This window comes from Rhinatrema bivittatum, chromosome 17 (genome assembly GCF_901001135.1).
Source record: "Rhinatrema bivittatum chromosome 17, aRhiBiv1.1, whole genome shotgun sequence".
Classification (NCBI taxonomy): domain Eukaryota; kingdom Metazoa; phylum Chordata; class Amphibia; order Gymnophiona; family Rhinatrematidae; genus Rhinatrema; species Rhinatrema bivittatum.
This window is the reverse complement of record NC_042631.1, coordinates 13,625,361-13,637,620: the sequence shown is the minus strand read 5'-3', so window position 1 is coordinate 13,637,620 and position 12,260 is coordinate 13,625,361. Positions and strand designations below refer to the sequence as shown.

Genomic DNA, 12,260 nt, shown 5'->3' with positions numbered 1-12,260 from the left:
TGAGTGAGGTGATCAGATTTGCAGTTAAGAAAATTATTAGGCAGCTAGCTCCAGATTGGCTATCATGTATGCAAATCTTTTCAGGCTGCCGGTCAGAGTTCCCCTTACTTATTAGGATTCAGGGCCAATCTCCATGGAATATCCGGCTTCAGTCTTCCTGGATCTTGAAAGGTCATGCTTGCATAGGAATGGGTATTCTTCCACAAGGATTTCTACTCTTCTGAAACACACAAGCATTCTGCGTTGCTGACCTATGTTTGGAAATGGCATTTCAGCAGATACCCTGTACAGGGGATTAGACAAGAGCTTTAATTCTCTGAAGGTTCAGATAGTGGCAATTTCTGGCACAGAGGTTAAATTCAGGTTGGAGGAGCTTCCCAGTCAGATGTTTTTGTTTCCTTTGCAGGTGAAGCATATTTATTCTCCTTTTAAGGTTCTGGTTACTCAGTGGGATCTTACCTGTGTTAAAGCTCTGGATCTCCCTTTTGAGCCATTTAAAAATGCTTCCTTGAAGTTTTCTCTGGTAGCCATTTGCTTCACCAAATTGGTTTCAGAATTGCAGACCTTATCTTGCAGAGACCTTTAACTGGTGGTGTCCATGCTCGCTGCCTTCTTTTGACCAATACTGTCTGGTTTTTTTTTGTTTTTTTTTCCTAAAAGAGTCTGCTTTTCATCTAAATCAGTTTGTGTCCCAGTATTCTCTAAAGAGGAATGTCTGGGTAAGGATAGATCCTGTGTTTCTTGGACATTGTGTCCTTGAGATATTTGAAGGTAACTTTTTTTTTTTTTTTTTTTTCTGAAGACCAATAGGCGCTTTGTGCTATTCAGTGGGGTGTGGGAGGGGTGGTTCTTAAAGGTGAAACAGATTCTAGGACATCTTTATTGTGGTGATTGAAAGTTATGCAGTCATTCTATGAGAGATCAGTCTTCCTTTTGGGTGAAGAGTTCAGCATTTGTTCTCAAGGACATTTGTAAGGCAACCACTTGGTCTTCCTTACATTCTTTACTAAATATTCCAGATTAGATGTACAAGTTGAAGGAGATATGTAGCCCTTGGAGTAGAGGTTCTCAGGGTATCTCTGGCTTCTTCCCATCTGAGTTGAGACTTGGGTACTTTCTGTACATCTGGATTGGTCTAGCAGGAAGATAAGGAATGAGAAATTGTCATGCCCATTAAATTTCATTTTCTTGAATCCTGCAGGACCAGTCCTGGACTGGCTATCTTAATTCTTCTCCATGGTTTAAAGGCCCAGGTCTTGCCAAAAATTTAGACTCTCCATGGAGAGAACCCAAGGGTTCTCCATTTCTTCTTCTTTCTGTCTTTACAATCCCATGCTGCTGCCACTACCACTACTATTGGGCCTTAGACCAGCCCCTCTTTAAGTATCTGTCCACAAGGAGAGAGGGAGCTTAGCTGATTGTCAGGGGGCTGCATAAGGAAGAGGAAATGTCATTGTGCCCCACTAAGTATGCACTTTCCAACTTTAGCATACAATTCCAAAGCATTGATAATGTTTGGATAAAAATGCTATTTGAATCCAAAAAGGTATTATCTATTTAAACACAGCTAGAGTTTGACAGTTTTAAGCCAGCTAATTTTTGCATAATAAATCACATAATCATAATATTGCACACTTATGACTACATTTGAAATATATTATAGGCTTCTGCTGTGTTTCAAAAATGTATTCCTTTTTAATTAGTGTTTAGTTCATAGTGGGAAAAACAAATGTAACTTAAAGTGAGCATTAGCATGCCAACCTTTTTACTCAGTATATTTTTGTAATATCTTCTGTTTCCAAAAATATTATAGATGTGATCTTTCCTTATTTCCAAATAAAAATCCCACAAAACCAAAGAGTGAGAAACCATCATATATGGCGATGACTTCTGCTACTCAGCATAAAAGGAAACTGCTATGGTGAGTAGAACAGATTAGTGTAATCGGAAGGTTTTCTTTTCATGCATCTTCTGATGCCACTGGCTTATAGCGCTAATTAAAAAAAAAAATTGTGTGCATTTTTATATCCATATACCAGGTTAAAAAGTAGAACATTGTAATGAAACTGAATTGTTAAATTAGACAGGTATTATGTAACCTAAGTACAATTTTCTAATGCTTTTGACCACTGATGTTTAATACGTAGGATTGTGCATAGAAAAATGTTTGCTTCTGGTATCTTTTCATTGCATGTGTAGCCCCCATTTCCTTGGGGTGACCTTCGGAGGCTACAGAGGTAGTGAGTTATACTGCTGGAGCCCCGTAAACAATCAAGGTTCTCTAGGGATAGTCAGTGGGGTCCATACCAGTCTGGGAAGACTCACCAAACTCAGTCCAATGTCCATACCAATGGTTGGTTCCAAATAAGGAAAACTTATTGTAAATTTCAACACAAAACACCTTTTCAGAGATGAAATCTTCAATCATGTCACAGGATACAGTCCAAAAATAACACGATGGTAGAGATTCCCCTTCAAATAACTCTTAGAGGAAAACACAAAAATCCACATTTAGCCCCAAGGCCTTCTGGAGCCTTCCAGCAAGTAAATTACCCTTTTGGCTTTCGGCTCCCCCTTCTGGATGGCTGAAGGAATGCTTTCAGTTTTAAGATTTAGCAAACACTTCTATCTCAGGGGGCTTTTACACTCCCAAGACCTCTTTCAACTGCAATCAAGATGCCTGGAAAAGCATCTTAAATAACCTTTCTTCCAAACCCATCTCCCTTAGAGGTAATGTAGCTCCGATTCTTACAGTCTTATCTACCATATCACTCGGCTTTGCAGCACCAAATCTCAAATCCCTCCTTAAGTTAGGATCCTTGCAAAATGTACAAGCCCTGCAGTAGTAATACTCTCTCTGCCCTCTCCTTAAGCTCCAGAAACCTCTGGCATACCACGTGGTAACCCTAGTCAGGATTACAAGTTTAATTTTTGTGTGTGTAAAATGCTTTTTTTTGTGCATATGCATGTAAATCTGATTTTACATATTTCATGGGCATACATATTTTATGTAACAAAACCAAACACATGCACGTCCCTACTATATTGCCCATCTTACTTGGTTTCAATGGAATCAAATAAAATGTGCTAAATCTTACTTACCTCCTTTCATATTTCAAAGCTATAACTTCTGTCGTCCCCAAATACTTTCAAAGCAACAGTAGTAGTAATATTGCTAGAGATTATTTGGTAAGGAGACAACTGGGAAATTTTGCACCAAGCCTAAGGTTAAAATATGTTGCATCAAAGATGTTAAGCAAATGGTATAATTGATGCTAACAAGGTTGAACAAAATTTATTTCATGGTTCTTTCTTCTAAATCTTATTCTTGGCTCCTTTGTTTTATACTATTTTGTTTCAATTTTGTTCCATAAACAGTTTTTTTTTCCCAGTATCCACTCTGAAGCAGTTTGCACCATATTCCTGCATACTGTCTGATAAGGCATCTGCACAGCAGCATGTAGATTTATGTCCTAATGACTTATCATGGAAGGGGGTTAGGTGTTTGAATCATTCAGAAATTGCAAATAGACCAAAGCTGCCACCTTTTCTAAATAAAAAGCAATACATATATCTAGCATAAAGACAACATTATGGGGACACATTTTCTCAATCATGAGCAGTTAAAATAAAACATGAAATAATGCACTATCACTGGGGGGGGGGGTATTTTTTGGACCTGGCAGTTTCCTCCTCCTCCTCCTCCTCCTGTGTTGGGCTGCCAGCTTCCATTTGGGCTAAGACATCCGTGAGCATTCATTCACAATTAGCCAGAGTTTTCGCTCTGCTATCTTATATCTCCCAACTCACTTAACTCGGTCATTCCAGAGACACCAGGGCTCATTCCAGAACCATGAAATCATGGAAAGTCCATCTACCTTTGGTGCCAATGTGCAATCACTAGGTCTTCCTCCCCTCCTTGGGTGCTTGGAATTCTGCCTTCATCCCCCATCAACCCAGAGAGTGAAAAGCTGGTCCAGGAGTTGAACCCAGATCCCCTGCATAGCAGCAGACAGTATTGCCACAGAGGTACCAGGCAGTCCAGTGTTCCACAAATTAAAAATGCTTTTTGATGTTTTATGTCTTTGCTACAGAACAGTACATTATAGGTATTTAAAGTCTCAACATATAAATGGAATTTCTTTTCTTTTGTATTTCTTAACTGTATACCACAGTAATCAGTTTAGCACTTTTAGTACTAAGGATACAAACACCAAAAGCAAGTTGTATGAACATTTGTTAAAATTTTTGGGGTTGGATTTCAGGTATGTTATGAATTTTTTTTTTTCATAAGTAAAGCAAGCTAAAAGAAACAGATGCCATGTATTTCTTTCAGTATAACATAAATTGTATTTTTTATAGCTCTGCATCAGGTAGTGTGGGGAAAGAGAATCATCCAGATTCAAAAGCAGCAAAACGCGTTCGACGGGACAACTCTGTAAATGGTAAAGCGTTAAGAGTACCCAGAGCACCTGGTGAGTGTCGGCTGATAACGTAAGACATCACAGTGGGATTTCTGGCTAGGGATGCGTAGGTAGTCCAAGATTAGAGTATGACATTTACAAGTTGTCAATTTCATGGCTTGTTGCTATGATCAGTCACTTAAGATGTTTGCTGGATGTGATATGTCCATTTATATGGAATAATGAAAAGAAAAATATCTCAATTGGTGAAGTCAGATATTGTGTTTTGATTAGCTATAGTCCAGAAATTCCAGGCACACAAGAGATCTGGGTGTAAAGATAATCTGCAGGAAACTGTCATCAATTTGTGGTGGTCTGGCCCTATTTTAAGTTTAACATGAGATATAGATATTTAATTGCCTCCAGAAAGTTCTAGCACACTTTACTAGGTTGTCAATAGCTTTATAACAGCATTGCATTTGTTCTAGTAAAGATTTCTGTACTTGGAATAACACAAGTGTAAACACAACAAAATCACTGAAATGGAGTTTTGCTTTTGCTTAGATTATGCTATCAAGCCTAAAACGAGCCCAACTTCTGATCCTCTTAAATACAATCAACAAACAGAACAGAATATACTCCAGTCTTTATGGTATTGTTGCACAATAGGAAATAGGTTCATTAAAACACTTTTTTATGCACTAAACTAGTCTTATAGATCTGGTGCAAAGGCAAGGATGAATAGTGCATATTATAATCATACCAGTTGCAATAAAATGCCACTGTATAAAGGTCATATTTATCACTTTGTTCCCAATGCAGTTAAAATCACTTATCTTGTATATATTGTTGGTTCAATCCAGAATAAGCCACAGCTGATCTGCCATGTATATTTGGATCCTAAAAAGCTGTCCCCTCTGAATGGTAAAGATGCCAGACTGGCAGTAGCAATACACTGGCTTTCAGTCTCTGCCTAATGTTGGTTCAGTCAAAAATAAGTCACGGCTGATCTGCCAATTGCTGGCGGGTGTATATATGGATCCTGAGATCTCTGAATGGTAAAGGTACCAAACTGGCAGTAGAAACACACTGGCTTTCAGTCTCTGCCACACGTGCTTAGGTCTGCGTCGGGGGCAATTTCCTTACTGCTATGAGTAACAAAATATTCAGCTGTGGTTTTATCAAAAACGAGGAACACTGTTTACTCACTTCAAACGGACTAATGTCTGTGTGTCTCACTTAAAAAATGGCAGTCACATAGGTCATGGTTACTCTGCCATAATTTCAATCATAGTTAACCAATCAGCTGATATATATATTTCAAGCACATTATCCAGAAAACATCACAAATCTAAAAAGCGATTGTTGTCAATAAAAAAGCCCGGTCAACATCTTTAAGATCAAGATATACATCTTACAGCAACTGGCAAATCAGCTGTGGCTTATTCTGGACTGAACCAACACTAATCTACAGTATGTGCAAGATATTGCATTGGAAAAAAGTGGTGAAAAAAAGACCTTTACACAGTGGCTTTTATTTTTTTTTTTAACTACCCTATGATTATAATTTGCACTGTTCAGCCTTGCTTTTGCACCTGATTCATCTACTATGAGACTAGTTTATTGCATAACAGTGTTTTAAAGAACTTGATAGTATTATATGATACAAAAAAAATTGGAGTATATTCTGTTCTTTGATCTATTATACCCGCTCTTGATCTTGTTGGCTCAGACTGGAGGGGGAGGATATCTGGCCATATATAAGTATGATGTGTATAAAATACATAAAAATCAATTCAAAAAAGCACTTAGTCTGTTTGCTGCCTCAAACTTCCTAACAACCTAGTTACCTGTTTCTACAGCAACAAAGAAGCCCAACTATGAATCTGTCTTTAAATATATATAGATGCTCAAGCAATGTCATTTGATCTAATAGTATTGTAATCTACTTTAAACTTATTGTAATCCGCTTTGAGATCATTCATGGTAAAAAGTGGAATATTAAATAGATAGGGATCCCAACCCACGCTGACATATTTCGTAGCCGCCAGAAAGGGAATCCTAGACCTGTGCTCCCAGGGAAGGGATCTTGGCCACATGATAAAATAACACAGAAATGTGACTGTCGTGTTGGCTTTTTTTTTTTTTTTTTTTTAACAGAAGCTACTATATGTTGTGAAGAACTTTGTCCTTTAGATCATTTCTCTTTTCTCTTTAAAAATAAAAATGAAATATACAGGTCTGTGGCAAAAATTTGTAAAGACTTCTCAGCCATATGTGCAGGACAATAAAATTGTTTTAAGGATCCACACATGAGAGTTCCTTAGTATAAAGAGATGGTATGAAAATAGAAAATCCAAAAAATTTCACAAAATAAAAATTTGAGTGGATGCAGCAATTGAGCAACACTAAATCCACCTCACGAATAAATAAAATGTTCATAGCTTAGACCATCATACTAGGTGTCATCAGAGTAATGTAATTAAACATTGTCTTCTGCCTTGCATATAATTATAGGTCTATTTAGATGTCCCATGCAAACGAATGTATATATTAAGGTTTTTAATTGCAGATAAAATCTCTTCTTTTTATGGTATGGGTAAAGTGTTCAATAAAAAAATAACTACTTATATCATGGCTCAAGTACCACCATATAGAAGCATTTTGGGATGGTGATTATAAGACACCTGTCTTCTCAGCCTGGCACAGGATCATGTTTTGAACCAGTTCTTCCTCAGTGTATTGGATGTCGTAGGTCTAAAAGCAAGAGGGTTAACATTCTCAACATTTAAAAAAAAAAAAATCAGAAAAACTTACTAATAGTGGCAAATAGACCAGAAATGTGCCATTTTCCTACCTAAAATCAGTCAATTTGTTCTTGAGATGTCAATCCAAAATATCTAAAATTATATATGCGGGGGGGGGAACCCACCACCACCACCACCACCACCCCCGGTATGTCAACACACATTCTGTAACATGTCACTTGAGATCAGCAAATGAATGAGCAAACTTAACACAATGTTGCACCATAGGGGCTTGCAGTTCGTTCATAGATATACAGCTCCGTTGTTCAATGAGACGTTTATGTATTGGATGGGGCATTCTGCCAATATATTTCTTGGCACCCAGGCAAATATATATTGGGGGTCATACAATCAGTATATTCCCACAACCTATATATCTTTCTGTGGTGTAATCACACCATGAAGAGCCAGTAATTGACTACAAACATCTCCAATGTCCGACTTGTGCAGATGTCATATGCACATCAACTGTTGCTGCATCAGGTAGCCAAGAGTGCACTACTAAGTCATGGTCCAAGAAAACAAACCGGTAGCCGATCCAAGATAGCTGATAGCAACAAACACAAGGAGTTGAATCTGTAAAATAGGGTGTACATTATTCCCATGTTTGTAAGCTATTAATGGTTTATTGGAAAATGTTTTGTGCAACTGCAAGAGGCAAATATTTATAGATGTGAGGCCACAATGGGAGCTACCGCCATATATTTTAGTACACACATCAGTCTGTCCTCTGCCTGTGCATCTGTTTTTTCTAAAAGGAGCCACTGTCATTCAGCATATAAGGCCCTTTTAAAAGTTCATTTTATAATTTTGTATGGATATCCACGATGCAAAATACATCTGAATAAGTATTCAGACTGCTTGACAAAATCGAAGGTGGATGAACAAATGCTTCATCTAAAAAAAACTGACCTATCTGTACCACCTTCAGACGATACAGGTGGAATCGCATGAGTGTTCCTATTGGTAGTTTCCAAAAAATAGTGGTGCTGAGTAGTCCCAGATTTAAAAATAACCAAATCAAAAAACTTAAATTGTGGATAAGTCATAGAAAACACCAAATTGGAATCTAAAGTATTAAACCAAATTATAAAAACTTGTAATTATGAAATATCAGATTGCCACAGAGAATGTTGTCGATGTACCAGACCCCCAAAGCCACATGCTCAAACCATAGGGCTGAATACAAATGTAACTGTTTAAATCTTGCCATATATATGTTTGCAAGACTGGGGGGCCATCGTGGCCCCCATCGCTATGCCATGAATTGGTTTGTAAAACAAGTTCTCAAAACAGAAAACTTTCTTGTAAGGCGATAGAAACTATGTCTATATAAATTCTGTGCAGGCATTCATGAGCTTCCAGTGCTTCATGAATAACCTGTAATGCCTCCTGTTGCTGGATGCTCGAATATAAGGACTTGATATCCTAGGTGACCAACTGCATATTCTGGACTTGATCAACAAATTCCAAGATCCTTAGCATATGAGCAGTATCACGTACATATAATTTAATGGTAGGTACAATAGATTCTAAAAAAAACAATAGACAAATAGAGAGCAGCTCCAAAACAGCCAATTGCAGTCACTATAAGGTCTTGCCGGAGGACTATCCATATTCTTGTACACCTTAGGGTACCATATAGATGTTTGGAATCTTTGAATGTTCAGAGGTCAAAAACTTTGATGGGCTCTCAAGGCCAGGGAAGCAATCAGCCATTCTCAACGTCTGACTATCCGTTCCTGAAGATTTGTAGGATCTTTTAACTTGTAATTAACGCAATCAGCCAATTGAGAATATACCTCCATTATATACTGAGTTCTATTTTGCACCACTCTTGCACCCGCCTTGTCGACAGGTTTTATAACCAATGAAGTGTCCCAAGATAAAGTTAAGTCCCTCATACTCTCTCTTTGAAAGATTGAACTGTGGAGTATAGTGCTGTGATTCAGTGGCCCTAAGATTATTCAATACCAGACTCATAAATGTAGATTTGGGGTAAACCACTGAAATGTCACAATCTATTTGGGTGTGATGAAAAAGACTGACCTGTAACTTACGAAAAAATCGGTAAAGATCAATCCTAGATACAAAACGGATCATGACGCTGATAGTAACATATGAAAGGCCCTTCTCCAATATATCAATCTGCTCCTGAGTGAGCTACTTACCAGAGATGTTTATAATGGTGGATTTGGACATCTCTGTGAGCTGGTGTTCGGTTATCCTTTCATGTCATGCCAATCTCAAAGTTCCACAAAACTCATCTGAGAAAGATGTGGAAACTGAAAGGCTCTAGATTCAATTCCATGGTCTTCGTTTGAGCCAGGAGACAATTCCTCAGATCTCCCTAACGAAATGTTCTTCTGTTTAATATTCTGTCTACATTGCCACTTATATACAAATCCAGTACTATAATCTTTCTTATCAAAGCGAAATTTGCAAACAGAAAATATAATGCCTCTGTATCGCTCCATGGTGAGACCGTACCTTGAGTATTGTGTACAGTTCTGGTCGCCACATCTCAAATATGTAGTTGCAGTGGAGAAGGGCAACCAAAATGACAAAGGGGATGGAACAGCTCCCCTATGAAGAAAGGCTGAAGAGGTTAGGGCTGTTCAGCTTGGAGAAGAGACGGCTGAGGGGGGATATGATAGAGGTCTTTAAGATCATGAGAGGTCTTGAACGAGTAGATGTGGCTCTGTTATTTACACTTTCGAATAATAGGACTAGGGGGCATTCCATGAGGTTAGCAAGTAGCACATTTAAGACTAATCGCAGAAATTTCTTTTTCACTCAAAGCACAAAGCTATGGGATGTGGTTAGTGCAGTTGGTGTAGCTGGGTTTTAAAAAGGTTTGGATAAGTTCTTGGAGGAGAAGTCCATTAACTGCAGTAGTAGCTTGAGATCTGTTTAATGTTTGGGTACTTGGCAGGTACTTGTGACTTCAATTGGCTACTGCTAGAAACAGGATGCTGACCCAGTATGGCAATTTATGTACTGCTGAAGTACTGCAAAATATATAGAAAGTACAGCTTTCATTTAATTCAACATGCTTAATCTTTTTCATTCTGAGTTTTTTGGTTTTTTTTTTTCATTCCTGATTAATTCAGGGATTTCTGCCAAGGGCATTTAAATAAGGTCTGTTAATGTTGAAAGTTTTTTATGTTTAGACATTCATTCCAGTATGAGCCTTGGTATTTTTTGATGTGGTCATGCAAATCAGGTCACACATGAATATAGACCATCATTATCTGAAAAGATTTGGGCAATATGTTTTAAAAAAAAAAATCAGGACTGTGATCATTGTTTACTGTTTTATTACTGTAAAAATATAAACTATGAAATGGGTAAAAGCAAGGAGACCTCAAAATGAGACCACATGTAGTTAGCTTCAGTGGAACCAAGAAGCAGCTACATTGAGTTATAACATAGCCTAGTAATTGTTCTTTCTTTGCTGGCTCATGCAGCAAAGCAAAATGTACAGAAGAAAAGCCAGTCTCATTGATTGCCCCCTATTTTGCAGGATTTACATTGGCTTCCTGTTGAAGCCAGAGAATTCTCTCCCTGGTCTCGAAGCCTAGTCACCAGGGTGATTCTAGATATTTGGCTACCCTTTTGTGTAACCATGTGCCAACTAGGGCAGTGCGGTCTTCACAACACCTATTAACATTGAATGTTGCTAGATTAGCTAAGTCTACAAGGAGACCCTTCAGTTTTGCTCCGCAGCTGTGGAATGCCATTCCTTATGATTTATGGTTCGAGCTGGACTACTTAGTGTAGACAAGGAGTATTTCTGGGCTTGTAATTATTTTTAGTTGAGTGCTGGTAGACTGTACTGGGTTGGGGAAGGGGGGTGCAATGTTTACAGTGGTTTGGGATGCCCAATTAGAGGGGAGGTTTAATGGGATATGTGTTAATGTTTATCTTATGTTTTACATGAGTTTTATTGTTTTAATTTACTTTGGTGTTTGTGGCTTGTGTATACATTGGTATTGTTATAACTCGCCCTGATGCTAATTGGAAAGGTGTGTAATCAAATCTGAGAAGTAAACCATAATTCTCGTTTTAATGCAGGGGATTCTTTTCATTCTTTATTTCCTTAGGGAAGAGCAAGAATGCAGACTGGAACTCTCAAAAAGCATTTCAGAAGGCAATCTAACCTGTGGCACAAAAAAGGCATAATGTCCAAGATCCTCTCGGACTTTCATACATGCTCTAAAGAAGCAGCTCTAGTTCTTCTGGGAAGGAGCAAGGATTGGGGGCTTGCTTTCGGGTTTTTCTTTTTTGCGTCAAACAGTAATAGCTTCAGTCACGGGCTCATTTCTTTACCTGTGCTGTTCTTATGCATAGGATTACTTTTATTAATATTGTAATATATTTTGTAATTCAGGAAGGAAACCATTCATTGTATGTATTTAACAAGAAGAATAAAGACTTCAGTTCTAACTAGTTAGTGAGAATATTTTAATTAATAAACTGTCTTGTTAATCATGTACATGTGGAAGGCACTGAATGTATAACCTGAATAAAACGTTTTCACTTTTCAATATTTTATGCTTTCATTTTAATAAGAGTAATTTAGAAACATAGAAATGACGGCAGAAGAAGACCAAACAGCCCATCGAGTCTGCCCAGCAAGCTTCACACTTTTTTTTTTCTCATACTTATCTAATTTAGGGTATCAAATCTCCGCTGAGTATTGGTTACAAAAGGCATGCATGATGTCCCTCTAGTCAAGTAATGCTGCCTTGCACCTGGTTATAGGTAGAGTAAAAGCAAGCCATCCAGTAGTATGCAGATCTTAGTTTACTGCAATTCAGGTTCACATTTTGTCTGTATATACAGTCATTACAGTTCTGAGTCCTTGTTCATACCCCAGTGATGTGACACTGCATATCACAGTTTAAAAAGGAGCCTTCTACAGAAGCAGAGTGACATCTATCCTGCAATCAAATCTTATTTGACGTATGCTAAATGATTAAAGCTGCACTTCCGCAGCGCTGACGCCAATCTTTAGTGCGGTGAAATATTGCTCATGAATGCCTGG

The 12,260-nt window shown here is 38.0% G+C and overlaps 1 protein-coding gene across 2 annotated transcripts in view; it reads left to right on the top strand.

Annotated features, from left to right (window-relative positions):
- Positions 1–11,762, top strand: part of KIF18A (kinesin family member 18A) — an 87,337-nt gene extending 75,575 nt beyond the window's left edge. For both annotated transcript variants that reach the window (XM_029582350.1, XM_029582351.1), the window contains exons 15-17: positions 1,814–1,921; positions 4,363–4,475; positions 11,317–11,762. In XM_029582350.1, coding sequence (XP_029438210.1) covers positions 1,814–1,921; positions 4,363–4,475; positions 11,317–11,372 — 277 coding nt within the window. In that variant the 3' untranslated portion in view covers positions 11,373–11,762. The remainder of the gene's footprint in view (positions 1–1,813; positions 1,922–4,362; positions 4,476–11,316) is intronic.
- Positions 11,763–12,260: the final 498 nt, after the last annotated feature.